Genomic DNA, 24,884 nt, shown 5'->3' on the forward strand with positions numbered 1-24,884 from the left:
GAGGTTTTGTGCAAGATATTTCCCAATGCAATAATATATCATTTGATTTCTTGATTGCTGTCTCCATGAGTACTGATTGTGGATTCAAGCAAGGTGAGAACCTGAACTTCAATCCTTTCTGTCTATCCATTGCTATCTACTGGTCCAGTTGTGAGGATTTGTTTTTTACAGTGAGCTGCAATCCATCCTGAAGACTGCAGTCAGCAAATACTTCAAGTTCTTCTTCCTCTCAGCAAGCAAAGTTGTGTCACCTGCATAGAGAAGGCTGTTAACAAGCCCGCCCCCAACCCCGAGACGGAGAGTGACTTTTCAGGCAGTCAAGCTTCTTGAACTGTCTGCATACAGACTGAATAAGTACAGGAGAGCGCGTCTCCTTCCTGGTGTTAAACCAGGGTACACCCTTGCTCGGTTTGAGCAGCTCCTCTAGGTCCAAGCACAGGTTCCATATGGACACAATGAAGGGTTCTGGAGCCCCCATTCTGAGTGCTCGCCATAGTCTGTTAGGATCTACCCAGTGGAATGCCTTTACATAGCCAATAAAACACAAGTAAATTTTTTTTGGTATCCTTTGCCTTCAAGATCTATCTAACATAAGGAACAATATCCGTTATTCCACATCCTCTTCTGAAACCAACCTGAACTTCTGGCAGCTCTGTCAATGTACAACTGCAAACATTGTTGAATGGTCTGCAACATTTTACTTGGATGCGATATTAATGCTACTGTTCAAGAATTCCTGTGCTCGGTTGGGTCACTTTTATTTGGACTGGGCACAGTACGAACCTCTTCCAGGTGGTTGGCCAGGTAGCTGTCTTCCAAATTTCTTGGCCTGGTTAACTGCTTCCAGCTTGGTAACCATTTCACGTGGTGATTTGGTCACTCCCTGGAGTCTTCTCCTCACTAGCCCCTCAGGGCTGCCAGGGCTTTCCCCTTCGGAGCGCCGTCCAGTGCGGACGGACCGGTTCTTCCTGTCAATCTTTTGGTGCTTCCTGGCTCACTCCAGATTCTAGCCACACAATCTTTCAACATTGCAAACTGAGGCTTGAATTATCACATTTTCCAATTCGATATGCGCTGAGTATTTTCTCTTTTTTGGTTTTCTGGTTCCACACTTTGCACAATTCATTGTAATACTTTGTCTTCTTTAGCTGCCCTTTCAAGTTTCCTGTTTATCATTTTTCCATTCACTTTAGGACAAGAACAAGTTTTAGAGTCTTTGTTGAAGTTTACTTCGATCTTTTCTTCTTGTCTTTTTAATAACCTTTTTCTTTCTGCATGCATGATGTGCTTGATGTCATTACATAGTCGACTAGGTCTTCTTTCATTAGTGTTCACTGGGTCAAATCTATTCTTGAACTGTTCATGAAATTCAAGTATGAAAGACTCAAGGTCGTATTTTGGTTCTCGTGGTCTTGTTTTCGTTTTCTTCAACTTGAACCTGAACTTACACTGAGCAATTGAGATATGTTGCATAGTTGGTTGGCCCCAGGCCTGATCATTTTGGGCTGTGGATATTTTTTCGTCGTCTCTTCCTGCAGATGCAGTCCATCTGATTCCTGTGTAAGTGCACAGTAGACATTTATGTTGGTGGAAAAAAAGTATATATCCTGAAGAAGTCATTGATCTTGCAAAATTCTATGTTGTGATCTCCGGGTTGTTTTTTTTCCTACCAACAGAGCCTTATTTTTCAACTACTATTCCTCCTTGTTTCCAAAGCTCAATGATTACCAATGCATTTTGATGGCATGTTTGATCAATTTCAGACTAAAGAAATTGGCAAAATGTATCAACTTATTCCTCACTAGTTTTATTTGTTGGTGAGTAAACTCGAGTAATAGATGTATTTACTGCACTTCCTTGTATGGGTATAGATATTACTTATCATAGATCGCATTGTACTTCAAGAGATAAAACAAATGAGGTAACTTTCTCTAATTCATATGCGTAACTTGGATCAATACTATCCATCGAATGTTGTTACATACTAAGCCACATGTTCCAATCTAGTCTTCATCCGTAATAAGATCAAATTTTTAAATTCACCTACCTGGCTTCTGCTTTCCATTTTTCAAGGAACTGCACATGAGAAAAAGGGGTCACTTACAACACTGCTGTTGTTGACACTGAATGCAAACAAGTGTATTTCAGCAGGCTGTCAGCTGTTAGTTGATTTTGGACCCATGGCAACTCCACATGTACCGAGTAGAATCCCTCTCAGGGGCTTTTCAAGGGTGTGGACCTTTTGGAAGCAGATCACCAGGCTTATCTGGGTGGACTTCAACTGCCAATATTTGGGTAAGCAGCCAAGTGCTTAAATGTGTGCATCACCCAGGAACTCCATTTAGGCTTGGAGATGTTAAATAATTTACCAATGTTAGGTAAGTGGTGAGCCAGAGTTCAAATCAATATTCACCTGATTCTAGAGTTCAGATTCTCAGTAATTATCCCAAGGAATTAAGTCACACATATCAGAGCAAAAAAAAAAAAACAAATAAAAGGCACACCAACTGCTTACTAAGAATTTTTTAGATAAACTTGAAAAAAAAATCATTCCAGAGATTAAAGGGCTATTTTTTTTTATTTTTACAGGATTTTGATTTTTTTCCACTTTTAAAAATAAATCATTTTATTAGAGGCTCTTACAGCTTTTATCACAATCCATATATATATATATCCACTGTGTCAAGCACCTTTGTACATTGTTGCCATCATTTTCAAAACATTTTCTTTTTCCTTGAGACGTTGGTATCAGCTCATTTTTTTTCCTCCCTCATGAACCCTGGATAATTTTTAAACTATTGTTTTTATCAGTGTTTGATTTTATTACTAAATAGATGTACATTTTAACATTGGGCCATGTTCCTTTTTTAAATTTCTAATTACATATCTTATTTCCATGAATGCTTGCTTATTAATTTTTTTAAATCATTCTATTAGGAGCTTGTACTACTCTTAACACAATCCATACATACATCCATTGTGTCAAGCACATTTGTACATTTGTTGCCATCACCATTCTCAAAACATATGCTCTTTTTACTTGAGCCCTTGGTATCAGCTTCTCATTTTCTTCCTCCCCCACCATCCCTCACGAGCCCTTGATAATTTATAAATTATTTGTTCATGTTTTACACTATCTGATGTCTCCCTTTACCCACTTTTCTGTTGTCCATCTCCCAGGGAGGGGTTATATGTAGATCCTTGTGATCGGTTTCCCCTTTCTCCCCCACCTTCCCCTTCCCCTACTGGTATAGCTACTCTCATTATTGGTCCTGAGGGGTTTATCTGTCCTGGATTCCCTGTGTTTCCAGTTCTTATCTTTACCAGTGTACATGCTCTGGTCTGGGGACAGGGAGAGCAGTAAAGAACTAGAGAAGGAGGGTAGGGTGGAAAGGGGGAACCGATTATAAGGATCTACATATGACCTCCTCCCTGGGGGAAGGACAACAAAAAAGTGGGTGAAGGGAGACATCTCCCAGTATAAGATATGACAAAATAATAATTAATAAATTATCAAGGGTTCATGAGGAAAGGGGGAGTGGGGAGGAAAGGGGAAAAATGAGGAGCTGATGCCAGGGGCTTAAGTGGAGAGCAAATGTTTTGAGAATGATGAGGGCAATGAATGTACAAATGTGCTTTACACAATTGATGTATGTATGGATTGTGTTAAGATTTGTATAAGCCCCTAATAAAACGATTTTTTTTTAAAAAAGAACTAGAGGAAAGTTGTATGCTTCATAGGTGCTATACTGTACCCTGAATGACTCAGTTCTTTCTTGTGACCCTTCTGTAAGAGGAAGTCCAGTTGCCCATAGCTGGGCTTTGGGTCTCCACTCATACTCCCCTTCATTCACAATGATATGATTTTTGTTCTTTGATGCCTGATACCTGATCCCTCCGACACCTCGTGATCACACAGACTGGTGTGCTTTTTCCATGTGGGCTTTGTTGTTTCACAGCTAGATGGCCACTTGTCTATCTTCAAGTCTTTTATTAATTTTTTCATGTCTTACACTGACTGCTATCTCCCTTCACCCACTTTTCTGTTGTCCATCCCCCTGAGAGGGGGGTTTTATATGTTGATCATTGTGATCAGTTCCCCCTTACTCCCCACACCCCCTCTTACCCTCCTATTATCAATATTCTCATTATTGGTCCTGAGGGGTTTATCTGTCCTGGATTCTCTGTGTTGCAAGCTCTTATCAGTACCATTGTACATGTTCTGGTCTGTAAGGTAGAATTGGGATCATGATAGTTGGGCACTGGGGGGAAAGCATGAAAGAACTACAGGAAACTTGTATATTTCATCAGTGCTATACTGCACCCTGACTGGCTAGTTTCTTGTGGCCTTTCTGACAGGGGATGTCCAAATGACTACTGATGGGCTTTGGTTCTCCACTCTGCCCTCCCCCTCATTCACATAGATAAGATTTTTTTGTTTAGTTTTTGGTCTTTGATGCCTGAAGTCTGATCCCATCAACACTCCTCATCACACAGGTTAATGTACTTCTTCCATATGGGCTTTGTTGCTTCTCAGCTAGATGGTCACTTGTTTATCTTCAAGCCTTTAGGACCCCAGACGCTATATCTTTTGATAGCCGGGCATCATCAGCTTTCTTCACCACATTTGCTTATGCACCTGCTTTGTTTTCAGTGATCATCTCAGGGAAGGTGAGGATCACAGAGCGCTGGGTTAGTAAAACAAAGTGTTCTTATGTTGAGCAAGTACTTGAGTGGAGGCCCAGTATCCATCCACTGCCTTAATACTTTATATGCACATAGATCGATTCCCCTATCATTATATAAATGTATTTACATATATATGCCAGCATTTAGATCTAAATAAATGTCCTTTGCCTCCGAGATCCTTCCTCTATTTCCTTTCATACTTTCCACTTGCCCCACTATCACATTCAGCCTTCATTTGGGTTTTGGTAATTCCTCTCTGCTACATTGCTCTTGATCAGTAATTCCTCTCGGCTACATGCCCCCCAGGCATCCTATAATCTCATCATCATCGATTTTAGGTCACTTGTTCTTTCCTTGTCAGGTTTTTTTTTAACCACACACTTGTATCTGAAAGAAGTAGGAAATTGTGTACATATGTATACAAAGACTGTGTATAGAACAGTGAAATAATTAGTATAAAATCCCTTTAAGACATTTTAACCTTGAGGAATTGCTTTTCCTTATGTAAATACCCATCTCCCTCATAGCTTACTAAAGAGAGAAGAGATCCATAGCAAAAATGAACTGTGTTTAACCACTCCCTGCAGTCTGGGGTCCCCCACCCGGAGCACTGAGCTCTGAGCCTGACTAAATGTCCACCTTACCTTCTGCAACCGTTCCCAGGAGGAACAAACTACTGCCCCAAGCTGACTAGGCCTGGGCTCCTAAGACAAGGGCACCTAGCACTTCCAACGAAGACCTAGGAGAGCTGATGGCTCCTGCTGCCACCACAAAGCCCTGCCCTGGACAGCCCAAACCAGGGAGGCCTGGTGACTGAGGGATAAACACGGAGCTAACCTCAAAATAAGCCGTTCAAACCCATCAGCTGCTCCAAGGGCAGAAAAATGAGGCTGTCAGTTCCAATGAAGATTTATCGTCTCAGAAACCCTAGGTCAAGTCAGAACTGACCCAATGGCAGCAAGCCTGGCCATTGGTCCCATGCCTTCGGCGAGCCCCTTCACAAGCAGAGTGTCCCATGTGAGCAGCTATCACACGCTCCGGGTTCGCACCGCACTGTCCGCACTTCTATGGAGAGCTCCATAGTCGTCCCCTGTTGTGCCCAGGCTCAGACCATGAACCTCATTCCTTCTCTATCTGCCCTTTTCCCTTAGGTGACAATTGGAATCCAAATCTATGGCTTTAAATGTCATCTATAAATGGACAATTCTCAATGTTATTTCACTAGCCTGGGGCTTAAGAGTCATAGGAAAAGATTTCAAAAAGTTCACGAAAAAAAAATTCCCACTATCTTTTAATTCCATTTTCTAGGAATGTTTTGAAGCTAACTTATCTATTCAATATATTCACTTATGTGTCTAATACATATCTCAAAGATCATGTGACTCAACACAAACTTTCTCTTTGCTTTTAAAATTAGTTTTGAAACTTGAAAACTGACTAGAAAGTATGGATGTACGAATTATCAGTAGCACATCTATTTCCATAAGTATATGGACTGTCTGAAACAGGACGAGGTCCAAGAAACCCAGTATACAGGGAAAGCTGTGTGGAACCCGTCGATGAAAAGCGCTGGCACTGGGCATATCTACTTGCCCAGCATAAGCAGCATTTACACAAAGTATGGAGCTCGGGGGCACCCTGGCTAAGTGCTCAGCTGCTAACTACAAGGTCAGCAGTTCAAACCCACTGCCTGCTCCACGGGAGAACGATGTGGCCGTCTGCTTCCATAAGATTACCCAGTGCCACGAAGTCAATTCCGACTCAGCAAACCTATACAGGGATTCTAACATTGTAATATTTAAGGGAGCAGACCGCCTCATCTTTCTCCCTCAGCACAGCTGGTGGGTTGAAATGCTGACCTTGAAGTTACCAGCCCAACATCTAACCCACAGCATCACCAGGGCATGCTCCATAAAGATGATAACACTGGGAAGCCAATAGGGCAATTCTACTCTCTTCCTACAGGGTCGCTCTATGCGTTGGAATAAGACAATGGCAGCAGGTTTGCTTTGTCTGTTTGTGTGCACAGAGAAGAAGAGACAAAGCTAAATTAATTCATTTTAGCCTTCATTCCTATCCTTTGGCGATTTCCCATTCCATTTCCCAATCCAGCTCTACATCCCAACCACCAATGCACTCAGGGGCCTTTGTCCACGCTAGTTCCTCTCCCACGAACCCATCCTAGCTCTCTCCACCCAGAGAATGAGAGACATCTGTGAGAGGAGGGAGCAGCATTCTGTAATCAAAGGTACACAACTTCAGAGTCATCTCTGACTGCTTTCTTTCAGCCCTCCATTAGCACCCTTTTGATCGAACCACAACACGTCCGACTGTTCTTTTTAAAATGTAAGTTGGCTTAGGTCGTTCCTCTGCCCAAAACTTTGCAAAAAATTCCCAATTCCAGATCATAGTGTAAAAGCCTGAACCCAAGGCCTTTACAGACAAGTCCTGGCTACCTCTCTGATTTCACCTCCTGCCGTTCTCTCTCTTTACAAACTAGCTACAGTTCTGGTAGCTTCTTTGCTGATCTCCCAAACCATCAGTGAAGCTCTCATGTCAGGGCTTCTATATTTGGAATCTTCTCCAAGATGGTTGTGATGGTTAATGTTGTGTGTGTCAGAACTGACTTGATGGCAGTGAGAGGGCCACTTGTAAAGATGTAAAGTGTCATTCCCCAGAAAGTACTGTTCCACATACATCACAAGGTTTATAATCTATACATCACGGGTAGTTTTGAAGACTGCTCTATGTTAAACCCTTGAGGCCCTTTAGCCAATTTAAAATAATTTAGTGCTTCATTAAACGAGGGAGTGAGGCATGCCAGTGACCTAAATATTTAAAAGCTAGTATTCCCAAAACCTATCGGCCCAAATGTTCAGTTCTCAAAGCCTGAGGTAGACACCATGGCTGGTCTTCATGAATGCAGACTTTCCCGGGGCAGTTCCCAATTCCCAGCACGCTCTGATACACTGCCCATGCTTTCCTCCAGTGTGACGGGGGCGGTCAGGCAGACTAAGCAAAACAACAGTTCACAAAGGAAAAGATTTTGGAAGGGACTTCAGAATACAAAGTCAGCAGACATCTTCAGCATATAAAATCAGCAAGCCCCTGGGTGAGCAACCGGAAAGTAGACCTCCCGATATACAACGGAAAATGTGCTCCTCATTTTCACACGCTCCACCACAGCAGGGGCGAGGAAAGGCATTTACATCGTTCCTTCACTGCTCTCCGACAGCTTTACAAACAAGAACTAGATTGCTATCTTGACAGAGAGTCATTTCTATTATTAGGAAGAAGCTGGAAGAAGTTAAGGCCCAGAGAGGTCAGGAGCCAAATCAATGCAGAGCTTTTGTGCTGACAACTTGGGCTAAAATGAAATGCAGGTGTACAGGAGTCACATGTGTGGCTGACTTTAACAAGCTGCCTCTCCTGAACACAGACTTGGGAGCAAGCACGACACAGAAAGAGGTCTATGTTCCTACACAAACTCCCCTTTCTAACCACTGCCATCCTCACTCACAAGCTAACTGTGCATTTCCACTATCAAAAAGCCACATGTAAAGACCACAATTTCTGGGCCAGCCACTGAATCTGGGCACGCTTTCTGAGCCCTTCAAGTTCTGGCTCCATACGCTTAGGTGGATGTGGAGACTGGGGCCTCAGGGGCTGGGGGGAAAGGGAGCGCTCAAACAATGTTCCTGTCAGCACTTTAAACAGACAATCCATTCAACGAGAATGGCACCATGTTCCTATTGCCCTTTCTCCCTAGAAACGAAATGAAACAGATTACAGATGGTGGCAAGAGCTGCCCTTAGAACAGCCTCCCCCTTATTTGTTATTTTTAGCAATTTAGTCCGACAACGCCTGACAACTAAACATGCCTAGAATAGCTAAAGGGAGGGGGACTTATCAGATACTACCAGTGAAAAAACACCAGTCATCACTTCCTCCCACCCTAAGAAAGAATCACTTTCCATTTCTTTCTAGCATCAACAGGGCTTGAGTCTTTAGCGTGTCATTTAAAAATAGAGTATGTATAAAACACCAGTGGAAACTGATAAGGCTTCCTGGAGTACTGTTCCGCCCTCACCCATGTTTTCTTAAACACAAAAGAAGAATAAAATGAACTCCATGTTTCACATACAAGTTAGGAGTACAATGCATCTGCGTCCACTTCGGGACAATTCCCTCCCAAGACGACTATGCACCCCCAAGGGTGGCTCCCATGAAGGGGGGTCAGATTTCAATACTACACCAGTGACTGGTGTAGACCTGCAAGCAAGACAAAGTGAGCTAGGAGAAATGCATCCATTGCCCATAATTTAGTAATGAAATAATGCACTGGAAGTTTTTTGAAATGAGTCAAATGACAAGATAAAAATGGTCAGCCCTAAGAAAGTATAATGATCTATATCAGATTTATTAGAATTCATAAAACATCTTATCAAAATTATAAGAGACAATTCACTAAAATATCCATGGACACTCAAGGAATTTAGTTCTCGATATTTTCTGAACATTGTTCTAAGTTTCATGTACTCTGCAAGACAGTACTGAAAAAAGTACAAATAAGAAAAATGTCTTCCTGGATGTTATTTTATGTGTGTGGAATTAATAAGCCATTATCAACTCTACCCAAAAGTTTGTCTCTAAGACAAGCGATGCTAATATAAAGCACCTTTCACCACCATGCCTACAACAGCAGAGTCTCAAGTCCAGTGCTTCTCAACCTTCCTAAGGCTGTGGCCCTTAATAGTTCCTCATGTGGTGGTGACCCCCTCCAACTATAAAATTATTTCTGTTGCTACTTCATAACTGCAATTTTGCTACTGTTATGAATCATATGGCCCCTGTGAAAGCGTCGTTTGACCTGGAAAGGGGGTCGCGACCCACAGGTTGAGAACCGCTGCTTATCTTGTTTTAAGCGTTTATTTGGTCTGATCAGCCATAGGTGGACAAGTACTGGTAGTTTTATTTCAGCTTCACAAATAAGATTCCAATTGATTTGTAAATTAGGATCATGATCTGGCTCTTGAAAGGAGGCTGGGTGGTTTCTTCATTACTGGTGATGGTGGCACTGGTGTTTCCTTCCATCTTTTCATTTTAAGGCAAAAGGGCATTATTATTCCCAATTCAATAAAAGGTCTAGTTATAACCATAAACCATAAAGACATGATCCTAGAGATTCTCTAATGTGTAAGTTCCTACCTAAACTTATTTGGCCTACCACTATTTCAGAAAAAAAATTACTCAGTGCCCCCATGAAAATGAGAAGCCACTGTACTACCTACCGCCCATAATCCAGGATCAACTGCAGGTACCTGCTCTTACAACCCCGCTCCCACCCCATGGGTCATCCCAATGCCTGGCAGGGGTGCAATCATCCATTTTAGGAGAACCTGCTCTAATGTAAGCTCTTTAATTATTACTTTACAGATGAGAAAATTAAGGTTTAGAGTGCAGCAAGGGCTAAAACCCCAAACTCCTAAATCAATAAACTCACTCCCATCAAGCTGATGCCAACTCACAGGAACCCTTCGGCCAGGGTAGAATTTCACCTGTGAATTTTTGAAACTGTTTAAGGGATTAGAAAGCCCTGTCTGTGGTGAATTCGAACTGCTGACCTTTCGGATTGCTGACCAACTTGGAACCACTATGCCTGCCATTAGGGCTCCTCTCCTAAATCAATAAAAGGTATTAAATCAAGAATTGAAGGTACTCATGATTACAGTTAGCTCACAATTACAGTGTAGCAAAAGTGAGTGGTTTCGTACCCGCCATGGGGAAGTGTATACCTGTGATCCTGAGTATACTGCACGCCAGCTCAACAGGACAAAATCCAAATGACTGACGCTGGAGCTCTAAGTAGAGATCGCCAATTCATTAAACTTTATAGCACAACCTTCAATAATTCCTTGAGACGTAAAGCATAGGTTTCAGTGCCTTAAATTCCTATGTGTGATAATGGAGATTTATCAGAGTAAGAATCTGGGATAAGGAGAAACACACTGACATCACATAATTAAGTTACAAAAGGAAGTTAGGAAGCAATAGCAAGAAAGAATAAAAAATCTAAGTAATCAGAAGGATCCTTCTCTGATAAATTCACTAGACGGGGAAAGAAGAGTCTATTCAATAAATGATGTAGGGAACAATCGAATTTCCACATGCATAAAAATGAAATAGGATACATGTCTCATACTGTGCCCACTACCACCCCACAAAATCAAAATAATGTGATTTTGTGAAATGTGAAAACTGCAAGCATAGAATTCTTAGAAGAAAATGCAAAGGTCTTGCTTTTAACAATGAATTACCTAATATCCAAAACAGTGAAAGATAGATAAACAACTGGGACTTCACAAATTAAAATTTTTGCTCAAGAGACAAGTGAAAGAAGTGAAGAGGAAAGCTACCAATTGGGAGAGCATCTTCAGAAAGCATACATTCAGTAAGAAAATAATAACCGAAATACAAACATAACTGCAATAACCTAGCAGAGTACAAACCCAACAAGAACAACAAAGGCAAAGAACTTGAATACACATTTCACCAACGAAGACATTCAAATAACCACTAAGCATATGGGAAGATGTTCAACATCATAACACACACACACACACAATAACCAAACTCACTGCTAGCCAATTGATTCTGACTTAACGTGACCCCAGTGGGTTTCCGAGGCTGTATCTCTTTTTTGTTTTGTTTCCAACCATTTTATTGGCATATAATTCACATATCATCACTCTTGTACTCTTCATTAGTAGCTCCCCATTTCTCCCAACCTCCCCTGACATACCCCTACGGAACCATTAGTCCAGTTACTGTCTCTATAGATTCACCATCCTGGATTTCATATACCAAAAAAACATTTTTTTAAAAAACAACTTATAACAACAACAGAAAAATCAAAAAGACAGAAAATACTAAAAACTAGGACAAGTTTAAATGGATCAAAAGGGTGATCAAATGATAAGAGAGCTAAATTTTAGCCTAACTGCATCTGCAACAATCTACCTCCAGTGCACTCTGCAAGACAGCAAGGCCATTCACATGCCTGACCATGGTCAGAGGGGATCCACAAGGGGATTACTCCACGTGTACTTCTTCATTTTTTAAAAAACCTGAAACAGCTTGAAAATGGGTCAAAAGGAAGACCAAATGCTAACTACATGGGTCATAATCAACTTTACAATGCACTCTGTCTAATAACAGGCCTATTCACATCCCCCAATTATGATCGGAGGGAATTTACTGGAGGCTTTCCTGCAAATGGATTTTGGTCTTCCACTCTCATACAGTACCATCTACAAACCAGGTGTTCATGAGCTAAGCTCCGATACCATTCCCCCCTTTAGATGTGGATTATATTATCTACAATCCTTGGATCATATAGGCGAGACTGTAAGTTTTTTTTTTTTTTTTTGGAGACTATAACTCTTGACAAGAGAATATAGTCTCCTCTTTCTCCAGTGGAGCAACTGGTAGTTTCAAACTGTTGACCTTGCATTTATCAGCCAACTGTGTAACCCACTATGCTAGCAGGGAGCCTTCCATTAGCTACCAGAGAGATGCAAATCAAAGCCACAATGAAATACCATTTCACTCCCACCAGGAGGGCTCAGATTAAATATAAATTAATTAAAAAATAACAAATGTTAGCAAGGCTGTGGGGGAATTGGAATGCCTACCTATTGCTGATGGGAATGCAAAATGGTACAGTCACTAGAGCAAACTTTGAGGTAGTTCCTCACACACTAAAAACAGAACTCTCACGTGACCCAGAAATTCTACTCCTAGGTTTATAAACATGAAACCAGAGACTCAAAAAGCGGCTTGTACACAACTGTTCATTGCAGTACTATTTATCATAGTCCAAAGGTAGCAACAACCTAAAGGCTCATGAATGGACAAAATGTGGTACATAACACAGTGGAATACTACCAGACAGTAGGAGAAATGAAGTCTTGATATATGCTACAATACAGATGAAGCTTGGACATTAAGCTCAGTGATATAAAGCCAGTCACAAAGGATAAGTATTGTCTGACCTTATTTCTACATAAAGAGAAGGTCAATGTATACAGACAAAATTTTATCATAGTGACTTCCCAGGGTTGAAGGCAAGAGGTTCATTGTTTATGTAGTACTGAGTTTATGAAGATGGAAAAATCACACTGACTAGATTAAGAGTAGGTTTACACAGGTGATTATAATAGCCGCTGTCATACACTACATGCTTGTGAGAATTTAAACTAGTAAAAGAGTCAATGAAACAGACATATTTACAACAAAGGTTTAACTGTTTTAAAGGCAAAAAAAGATCCTACAGCACAACCTGATCAAAAGAGGGACAGTGCAGAACAGATTTTCAAATTATCAGAGAATCAAAACTTTTTGGAAACTAGATGAATAGTCAAAATTACTACCCTAATATAAGCTTTCAAACCTTAAGCCAAAAATAAACCCTGACACCTTTTTTAAAGCGAACAATTTAAATGTCTGTCTTAATTATGCACTGAGCTCTTTGAAGAACTATTGATATAGGACCAAATTGACAACAGCAACTTGAACTACTAGCTAGGAACCCTTAGGGGACAGTGCGCTTACATTAACACAGGAGAAACAACTCAGAAAAGGAGGGTAAGAATCGCTGAGTAAAGTGCAAGGATTCAATCAATGTCACTGAAATGCACATGCTAACGTGACTGAATTGGTATATTTCGGCTGTGTAGAGTCTCCGCAACAAAATCCAGTTGATCAGGAAAATTTACAAAAGCCAGAACCTGTCAGAAAAGAAAAATCTAAAGATTCTTCAATAATGGAGAGCAACAGAAAAGTAGTATGGTTCTACGAAGGACTGTACACCAATGAACTCAACAACTTGGAAGACATGGCCCATTCTTGGAAAAACAATCTCTCCCTAGACTATCCCAGATGAACGTCAAGAATCTCAACAGACCCAATGCAATAAAATAAACAGACAAGTTTGTCAAGGGATTACCAATTAAAAAAACCTCCTGGCTTCACTGGAGAATTTTACCAAGCATTCAGGGAAGATCTGACACAGAAAAAGAAAGCAAACTCCTGAAGTCATACTATGAACTCTGTAACTCTGATACCGAAACCGGGCAAGGATCCCACAAGAATCGAGAACTACAGCCCAATATCCTAATGAACATTGATGCAAAAATCCTGAACAAAATACTGGCCAATAGAATACAAAAGTATATAAAACAGATAATTCACCACAACCAAGTGGGATTCATACCAGGGATGCAGGGATGGTTCAACATATGAAAGATCTTAAGTATCATTCACCACATTGACATGAAAAATTTTAAGAACCACATAATATCAATAGATGCGGAAAAAAGCATTCGAACACATCCAACACCCATTCCTGTTTAAGACACTTAGGAAGATAGGAATGGAAGGAAAATTCCTCAATACAATATAAGCTATATATGAAAAACCAAAAGTCAACGTGGTAGTCAATGGAGAAGAGATAAAAACAATCCCACTGAAAAGGGGGACAGGACAAGGATGCCCTTGTCCCCACTCTTATTTAACATAGTACTGGAGGTCTTAGCTAACAGCGTAAGGCAAAGAAAAGACATCAAAGGTATTCACATGAGGAAGGAAGAGGTGAAACTATAGTTATTCGCAGATGATATTATCTTATATATGGATAATACCAAGAGCTCCACAAGGAGAGTACTAGAAGCAATAGAGGAATATGGGAGAGTGACAGAATGCAGTATCAACAAATAGAAATCTATCAGACTGCTATATGTATCAGACAAGACCACAGAAGAGGGGATCAAAACGGTAGTACCCTTCACAATGGCCAAGCACAAACTGAATTATCTAGGGCAATACCTGACTAAAAAAACAAAAGATTTGTATGAAGAAAACTACAGAACATTATTACAAGAAACCAAGAGTGACCTCACCAAATGGAAGACTATCTCATGTTTGTGGATTGGAAGCCTCAGTATAGTAAAGATGTCAGTTCTGCCCAAGGCACGACATAAATTTAATACAATCCAATACAATTACTATCATCTTTCTTCAAAGAATTGGAAAAACTGATTACCAACTTCATATGGAGAGGGAAGAAACCCAGAATTAGCGAAGAACTCCTCAAGAAGAAGGACAAAGTGGGAGGGCTTGCTTTACCTGACTTTAGCACATATTATGCAGCCACAGATGTCAAAACCGCATGGTATCGGTATGACACATACTCAGACCAATGGAAAAGAACTGAAAACCCAGAAATAAAAGCATCAGTATGCAGACAACTGACCTTTGATAAAGGACCAAAAAAGAAATAATATTCAAAGGAAACAGATGCCCTCTTCAACAAATGGTATTGGAAACAATATGTATCTACCTGCAGAAAATGAAGCAAGACCCTTATCTCACTAAATACACAAGAATAAACTCAAGGTGGAACGCAGACCTTGAGGTAAAACCCCAAACTATTAGGGACATTAATGAAGGAATTGGGACAAACCTGAGAACTTTGGCATGGGGAATACATAGGCTATTAGAAATAGAGAAGGACACAAATACAGAAGAGTCACAAATTGACAAGTGGGATATACTGAAGATAAAGCACCTGTGTACATTGAAAGAGTTCACCAAGAGAGTAATCAGAGAGCCCACGGACTGGGAAGACATCTTTAGCAATGACACATCAGACAAAGGCCTTATCACTAAAATCTGCAATACTCTGCTAGCTTCCAAAAAGAAAAACACTAATTGCCCACTGAGGAGGTGGGCAAAGGACCTGCACAGAAGTTTCACAGGGGAAGAAATCCGAACATCCAATAAACATATGAGAAAATGACTGCAATCATTAGCCATAAAAGAAATGCAAATGAAAATAACTATGAGATACCCCTTAACACCCTTAGAGATAGCACAGTTCACAATTGCAAGGAGTTGTAAACAACCCACATTTCCATCAACAAACATTAAAAAACTGTGGTTCATACATACAATGGAGTACTACACATCCCTAAAAAGCAATGATGAACGCATGAAGCACATTGCCGCATGGGAAGAACTGGAGGAAATTATGCAAAGCGAAGTAAACCAAGCACAAAAGAACAAGTACGATTTGAGTCTGCTGAGGTAAGCTTAAAAAAGCAAACGGGACATAGGGAAAAAGCTACTGTGTACAGACATTCCTGGGGTGAGGTCCAGGTAATATGGCAGGGGCCAGACATATAGTACCCAACTAAAAAGGGGGGGTGGGGGAAGACATGGGTAGTGAGGGAACAAGGAACTAACCCACCCAAGGGGAGGGTGTTGTTTCTATCTCCACAGGGAAAAAGGACCAGACTTCAACCCAGCGGTCCAAGACATGAATGCAACATATTGGCATGAAGAAGGGAACCAATAGAAAGGTCTACGGGATCAGCCCCAATCCCAATTACGTGGATAGTACCCCCTCCTCCCAAAAGAAAGCACTTCAGAGTACAGAACTGAAGATATAGCTCAGAGAGAGAGAGACATGTCTGATCCACAGTGGGCCAGAATGTGCTCCCCTCTCTTCCTCCCCCTTCATTTGCTCCTGTGTGCTCTGATCAGACATGTCTCTCTCCTGAGCTATATCTTCAGTTCTGTACTCAGAGTAGCCAATGCACTACGAAACACAACGTCTTTCATTGACCCATAGCACTATGGGAGACAACATTGGAGACACAGTGCGAGAATGGTGCCCGGTCTGCCCCAAACACACCGAGGGGAAACACTGAGGGCATGCAACATAATAGCAAGGGGAGCAGAGCAACAAGTCCCCAGGGAACACCAAAAATAAACTTGAGGGCCAGGATGTGGCACCCCATCAGACTAAACCAGAAAACATTCGTAAAGGTCAACAGACAGACCTCGAACTAACTACAAACTTTTCTTTTTTGTTGTTGTATTGTGTTGTTTTGTTTATTCTGTCATTTTTTTGGTTGTTTCGTTTTGTTGTGTATTGTTGCTTGGTTTTGCTCTGTCTTGTTTGTGTGCATGTTATTATCTCCGTAGGTCTGTCTAAATAAGATAGTCTGGATGAACAATTTGGAGGAGAAAACAACGGGACCGATAGTTCTGGGGGGACATGGGAAAGGGAGATGGGGAGAGGGAGAAAAAAGAAGTGGTGTTAACAAACCCAGGAAGAGTGAACAGCAAGTGATCTAAATAGGTGGTGAGGAGGGTGTAGGAGGCCTGGAAGGGCATGACCAAGGGTAATGTAACCGAGAGGAATTACTGAAACCCACATGAAGGCTGAGCGTGATACTGGGACAAGAGGAAAGTCAAAGGAAATAGAGGAAAGAGCTAGGAGGTAAAGGGCATTTATAGAGGTCTAAATACCGGCATATACATATGTAAATATATTTATATATTAGGATGGGAAAATAGATCTATATGCATAGTTAGAATTAAGGTAGCAGATGGACATTGGGCCTCGACTCGAGTACTTCCTCATTTCAAGAATACTTTGTTCTATTAAACTGGCATTCCATGATGCTCACCTTCCCGACACAATTGCTGAAGACAAAGTGGGTGCATAAGCAAATATGGTGAAGAAAGCTGATGTTGCCAGGCTATCAAAAGAAAGCGTCTCGGGACTTAAAGGCTTGAAGGTAAACAAGCGGCCATCTAGCTCAGAAGCAACAAAGCCCACATGGAAGAACACACCAGCCTGTGTGATCACGAGGTGTCGAAGAGATCAGGTATCAGGCATCAAAGAACAAAAAATCATAATGAGGGGGAGTGCGGAATCGGGACCCAAAGCCCATCTGTAAGCAACTGGATATCTCCTTACGGAAGGGTTGTGAGGAGGAGATGAGCCAGTTAGGGTGCAGTGTAGCAAAAAGGAAACATACATTTCCCGCTAGTTCCTAAATGCTTCCTCCCCACCCCCATCCCACCTCCACTATCATGATCCCAATTCTACCTTACAAATCCGGCTAGAACAGAGGTTGTACACTGGTACAGATAGGAACTAGAAACACACAGGGACTCCAGGACGGATGATCACTTCAGGACCAGCACGGAGAGTTGCGATACCAGGAGGGTGGAGGGAGGCTGGGGTAAAAAGGGGGAACCGATTACAGGGATCTGCATATAACCTCCTCCCTGGGGGGTGGACAATAGAAAAGTGAAGGGAGACATCGGACAGTGTATGATATGAAAAAATAATAATCTATAAATTATCAAGGGTTCATGAGGGAGGGGGAAGCAGAAAGGGAGGGGCAAAAATGAGGAGATGATGCCAGGGGCTTATATGGAGAGCAAATGTTTTGAGAATGAAGAGGGTAACGAATCTACAAATGTGCTTTATACAATTGATATATGTATGGATTGTGATAAGAGTTGTATGAGTCCCCAATAAAATGATTTAAAAAAAGAAAACTATAGGCTTTTCTTTTCTTATCAGTTTTTTTTGGTTGTTTTTTGTTTTCCTTTGTTGCTTTGTTTTGCTGTCTTGTTTTTGTCCATATTATTATCTTTGCATGTCGATCTAGATAAGATAGGCAGGATAAACAATCTGGAGGAGAAAACAATGGGACCGACAGTTGAGGGGGGGAGGGAAAAGGGGGAGGCAGGGGAAAGGAAGTGGGTGTTAACAAACTCAGGGACAAGGGAACAACAAGTGATCTAAAACCAATGACAAGGAGGTATAGGAGGACTGGTAGGGCTTGATCAAGGACAATGTAACCAAGAGGAATTACTGAAACCCAAATGAAATCTGAACATGAAAGTGTGACAAGAAGAAAGTAAAAGGAAATAGAGGAAAGAACTAGGAGGCAAAGGGTATTTAGAGAGATCTAAATACAGGCATGTACATATGTAAATATATTTATATATGATGGGGAAATAGATCTATGTACACATATTTATAGGTTTAGTATTAAGGTAGCAAATGGACATTGGGCCTTTACTCAAGAACACTTTGTTCTATTAACTGGTATTCTATGATGCTCACCTTCCCGACATGATCGCTGAAGACAAAGCAGGTGAATACGCAAATCTGGTGAAGAAAGCTGATGGTGCCTAGCTATCAAAAGATATAGCGTCTGGGGTCTTAAAGGTTTGAAGGTAGACAAGCAGCCATCTAGCTCAGAAGCAACAAAGCCCACATGGAAGAAGCACCCCAGCCTGTGTCATCATAAGCTGAAGATAAGATCAGATATCAAGCATGAAAGACCCTGAACAAAAAATCGTATCATTGAGAATGAGGGGGAGTGTGAGTGGAGACCCAAAGCCCATCTATAGGCAACTGAACATCCCCTTACAGAAGGGTCATGAGGAGGAAACGACCAGTCAGCGTGCAGTATAGTAACAATGAAACACAACTTTCCTCTAGTTCCTTAATGTTTCCTCTCCCACCCACTATCATCACCCAATTCTATCTTACAAATTTGGCTAAACCAGAGCATGTACATGGGTACAGATAAGAGCTGGAAACACAGGGAATCCAGGGCAGATAAAACCCTCAGGACCAATAATGAGTAGCGATACCAGGAGGGTAAGGGAAGGATGTGGGGAAACAGGGGTACCAATCCCAATGATCTACCTATAACCCCCTCCCAGGGGGATGGACAAGAGTGGGTGAAGGGAGACATCGGTCAGTGTAAGACATGAAAAAATAATAATTTATAAATTATCAAGGGTTCATGAGAGAGGGAGGGTTGGGGAGGGAAGTGAAAAAAATAAGAAGCTGTTACCAAGGGCTCTAGTAGAAAGAAAATGTTTTGAGAATGATGATGGCAACAAATGTACAAATGTGCGTGACACAATGGATGGATGGATGGATGGATGGATGGATGGTGATAAGAGTTACACGAGCCCCCAATAAAATGATTTAAAAAGAAGAAGAAGAAGTAGTTCGCCGCACCGTTAGAGGAGAAAAACAGAGCTGGATGATTGGGTTCTGGCTCTCAGGCTTTTCTCCGGATAACTGCTCCTTCACTTTGTTGTCTAGATGCTCTCAACATGCCCTCGTTGTCCTTTATAAAAAAGGTTTATAGTTTCTCTGGTATTTGTTTAGCATGTGCTTATAAAATTTTCATTTTAAGGCTCACAGTATGTCTACACACACCAGTTAAGTAAATAAAAGTACCATCCACAGGGAGCCAATGACAGGGACAGGGGAATTATGACTGCTCTAAGATGGATGGCAAGGAGGGAGTAACTTTAAGGGTTGTATATGATCAATCAAATGATATCTGAGAGGTATTATTATCAAGAGGTGAATGATGGGTAAACCGAATTGTGGGGCAGGAGGGGCAAAAAGGAAAATATATATGTGTGCGTGTATCTGTTTACATATGTACATATGTAAATGCAACAAAGAAGCAGGTGGACTTTGCGCTCTACTTAAGCCTTACCTCAGAACAAGGACGGCTTGTTCTAATAATGCAGCACTGTATGGTGCTTGATTCCTCTGGGCACAATCGCTGAAGTGGGTGCATAAGCAAATGTGGTGAAGCAAGCTGATGGTGCCCCGCAACTAAAAGATGTAGCATCTGAGGTCTTAAAGGCTTGTAGTTAAACAAGCGGCTACCTAGCAGGGAAGCAACAAAGCCCACATGAAGAAGCACACCAGCCTGTGTGATCATGAGGTGCCGACGGGAAGAGGCCTCAGAAGTTCAAAACCAAGCAACTAAATTGATGTGAAGAGGCACGGATGTAGTGGAGAACCAAAACTCATCTGTAAGATAACTGGACCATCCCTCACAAGAAGGCCACACAGGAGGGACGAAAATCTAGGGTGTCGTATGGCATAGGTGAACCACATAACTATCCTCTAGTTCTTTAATATTTCCTCTCCTTACTATTAAGATTTTTATGTGTTTTGTTTCATTAATAATGTTAGATTTGCACATTTATTTTGTATATTGTATACTTAACATTGTTTGGTACATGAAAGTCAAGATAGATAACCCTTCAGAAATAGTTAACAGAGCAATGGTTCCCTGAGGGTACAGGAAGAAAGGAGAGGGGAGCTGATAGCAGTGATGACAGTATAACCCCACTCGATGGAATAGAACAACAGAATTGTATGTGAAGGGATATATTAGGTTGTGTAAGATATGGAGGTGGAGGGACTTTTATAGAAAAAAATCAGAGTTCCTGGGGAGTATGGTGGGGGAGGGAAGAGACAAAGTGGAGCTGATATCAAGGAGTTTAAGGAAGAAAAGGTTTTGACTTGTAACAATTGTATAATGTCGCTTGATGTGATTGAACTATGGACTGCTATGATATCTATAAGAGCTCCCAATAAAATGGGGAAAAGGTATCATTCAAAAGTTGTGCATTATAAAAAGTATTGTTAGGGTTCTAGTTTATACATGCATAGAGTTATTCCACACAAAACATGTTTAAACAGGTCCCCATCATCAGGTGGGTAGCTGCAGACAAGTGTTATCAGTAATACACCTGTGTGTCATTAGGGTACCTTCAAAAAAGACCCCAAATAGTAGATTCTTACGGGATCTGCTGGGTCGGTTAAATTCAAGGCAGAAAGGTCAGCTGAGACGGTTATGGTGACTCCTTATTGTGATTGCCAAGTAATAACCATTTTCTCAAAAGACACAGGGCATGCACAGGGGTTTATAAAGAAGCTTTTAAGAAAATGGAAAACTGAATTGGAGAGAAAAAAGCTAAGTCGGGCTGAGGAATTGTTTTCAACCACCACAACAATGTGCCTCTCATTCTCCAAGGAGGACCCAAAGGCTGGCTAAGCAAACTGCATTGGGAAGTCTCAGCCTAGCCACCCTCCCGCCTGATCTTGCCCCTTAAGACTTTTTTGGTCCCGACAGTTGAAGAACATTGTAAAAGAATGCACGATTTGAGTCCCTTGAGAATGCCCAAACTACCGTTATGGCATCGTGAAAACAAAGAGCGCAGACTTCTTCAAGAAAGGACTAGAGATGGAAGGACAGCGCCTTCTAAAGTATGTTGACCTAGGAGGAGGATATAATGAGAAACAACAGCTTCATACTTTTATCTTTTTTTAATAAAGATTTCCATATTTTGCAACTTTTTTTTTTTACTAATCTTTGTGTATACACACAACTTACAATTTGTTTAATTTCCTGAAACTGAGCATATTGCCTTTCATCAGTTCTGGAAAATTCCTTTTCTGAGTACTACATCTTCCCTATGGTCTAGATTACTAGTATTTTCTTCTGGACTTTTCCCACTCCCCACCTCCAATTCAAAGAGTTACTATTAGCTGTGGAAGTATCTTAGTGATTTTTCCCATCTCTAGCCTTTCTCATTGTAATTCCTTTAAGATGTTTCTGGTAGAAACGTTTTCCTATAATGTTAAATCTAGTCCTATTACTACTTTTGTAAAACCCAACATTGCTTGTAGGATTAAGTTTAGCCGCAGTAACATACGTCAATGGGTCTTTGTGAAATGACTCATCTCGTTCTCCCATCTGCTCACTCCTTTGCTTCTCTTCTACTGTATGCTCCAGTCATGCAGAAAAACTCTGTTCATGGAACTTGCTGTGCATTATTTCTACTAGGTCTTTGCAAAAGTAGTTTCTTTTGGCTAGGAACTTCCTCCTCCTGCCACAGCATTGACCTAAAAATAAGGTAACCCAAGACATTCTGGCCTGCTTAGTGCCATTTCTGATGCAGTGTTGCAATCTTAGAGTTGAGAAATAGCTCTCCCGCCCTGCTGTACATAAAATCTAAGACATCATGTAACGTAAAGCTCTGACTCGTACATAAGAATGACAATTTTGGTCAGACAGTGGTTCCTGACATAAGCGGAAGTCCAGGGATAAGAGAACTGAATAGGAAGTGCCAGGGACACTAAGTGGGCTTCGTTCTGACACTCTGATGAGAAAATGTTTTGGAGGCATTCCCAAAAAAAGAAAATCTGAATCTGCCAACTGAGGTTCACATTTTCCACAGCACGGGTGGTGAGTGGTGGGCACTTAGGTGGATGTCCGGTTTTTGCCCTACTGCTTCATTTTTAGTGGTATGGGAGTGCACAGGGGAGCTGCTCTTTGGAGGTGGTATCAAGTTCATGGAACATTTCATCTTTTCATTTCACTTTGCAACAAGAATTTTAAAGTCCCCTCATAGCATAGACACTGATTTTTGTCCGTGCTTCCAATGAAGAAAAGAGGGAGATGAGAGCGGCACCAGTGACAGATTTGTGTGTGTGCAAATTAAGTAAAAATGACAGCCATTGGTTCGTTTGCTTCCAGACCTCAAATGTTGTTGTTGTTTTCAGCTGCCATCCAGTTGGCTCTGACTCCTGGAGCCCCCAGAACAAGACTTCACTGGTGCCTGTGCCGTCTGTACAATTACTATTATGTTCCAGTCTGCTGCTGCAGCCAAGGTATGCTCAGTTCCTTCATCATCCAGCACTATATCAGACAATTTTATGTTGTAATCTAGAGGAAACCCCTCCTCTATTAGCAAATTTTCAGTAGTAGATGGCCATTCTTCCTAGTCTACTTTAGTCTCAAACCTAAGAATCCAATCCTTTTAAAAATGGTCTTGGGGGGGGGGCGTCACACTATATTAATACCCCTGAAAAACCCCCAGGCGGCTACAGAGGGGCATCTCATTAATTCAGCAGAGAACTGAGTGAGATTCTGAACCACTGCCTCAAATAATACTCAAGAGAAGTTAGAGAAAGTGACTTATAAAGTCACTGTATTTACCCCTCAATGTCGGGAAGTCCTGGTCCCTCATAAATAGCATCTGGCTTTTGTCCAGTCTAACTTTTACTATACACAGATGGGCCTTTCCCCAAAGTCTAAGAAGACTATCCCTTCATAGGTCTAATGTATAAAAGAAATCAGAATAATAAACTCAAATTTTCAAAAACCTACTAAATTATCCTTATCCATTGTCATGGATTGAGCTGTGTCTTCCCTAAAGACAAGGTGAAGTCCTAACCCCAATAGTAGCTAGGAGTGTGACCTCCTTTGGAAATAGGCTCTTTGAAGATGCTAAAGGTTAACAAGCAGTCATACCAGAATAGGGTGGGTTCTATCCAGTACGGTGGCGACCTTACAAAAGAGAAGAGCCACACAGAGACCCAGAGGAAAAATGACTGTGCCAAGATGCTGGCAGACTGATGCACCTACAAGCCAGGGGTCACTGTCATCAGGTCAACCTTAAGCAGCAAGGAATAGACTCTTGCCTCAGAGCTCTCAGAAGTCAACATGCTGATGCTTTGATCTTTCAGATTTCTAGCTTTCACAACTGGAAGACCATACATTTCAGTTATGATAAGTTACCCAAATTGTGGTATTTTGTTACAGCAGCCCTAGAAAGTCAATATACATATCATCTCTTCGCAATCTGGAAAACTTTGTTTTCCTCACAAGAACACCATTCTTCAGATGTTTAGTTAGCATGATAGGTTTATTGTGCCAACTGGGCCTCCATAGGAACATGTGGGCGGGGTTTAATCAGGTCAAAGCTTGACTGGAGGGTGACCAAGATAAACACTGCAGGTTGACATCCTGTCTCCCTTCCTCCCTGGTGATCAGACCAGTGTGCTGCTGCTAGAGCTAGTTCTTCACTTCAAACTGTACTACACTACCTGTGGGCGGAGCCAATCCATGAATCACATCCCTAGAGAGTGAGGTTCCTTCCTTTCAGACCTGCCGCACCATGCTATGGATACATCACTTGAGCTCAAGGCTAGTGGAGCACGTCCCGCATGTACATTGCTTGAGTTCGAGATCCCATGGAACCTGCTTCACTAAGCTCCCAGGTTTAAACATGGCTTAAACGTGACATTATGATTACTTTTCCCCACTAAAAGTTGACTGCTATTACCAAAATTCACTCAAAACTTACTTCCAGTTCTTTAATTTTTTCTTCTGCAATTTTCTGTTTTTCTAGCAGCTGGTTGTGAATAACCTCCTTGGATTGAAGAATAAACCTACAAAGCATACAAAAAGTTGAAAATTAAGCTACAAGTTCCAGATACGAATCAAATTCAGTAGTATCAAATGTTAAACTAACAAGGCAAAAATGATTGCCTCCCCTAGGAGAGGGACAGCAGAGAAGGGGGGAAGGGAGACTCCGGATAGGGCAAGATATGACAAAATAACGATGTATAAATTACCAAGGGTATATGAGGGAGGAGGGAATGGGGAGGGAGGGAGGAAAAAAAAAAGAGGACCTGATGCAAGGGGCTT

General features: G+C 41.4%; 1 protein-coding gene across 1 annotated transcript in view; it reads right to left on the reverse strand.

The window, feature by feature from the left end:
- The window catches only part of PFDN1 (prefoldin subunit 1), a 71,390-nt gene that overhangs the window by 17,868 nt on the left and 28,638 nt on the right, over positions 1-24,884 (reverse strand). Inside the window, exon 3 of the mRNA XM_075541652.1 lies at positions 24,541-24,625. Within this exon, the coding sequence (XP_075397767.1) occupies positions 24,541-24,625 (85 nt within the window). The remainder of the gene's footprint in view (positions 1-24,540; positions 24,626-24,884) is intronic.

This window comes from Tenrec ecaudatus, chromosome 2 (assembly GCF_050624435.1).
Source record: "Tenrec ecaudatus isolate mTenEca1 chromosome 2, mTenEca1.hap1, whole genome shotgun sequence".
Taxonomy (NCBI): Eukaryota; Metazoa; Chordata; class Mammalia; order Afrosoricida; family Tenrecidae; genus Tenrec; species Tenrec ecaudatus.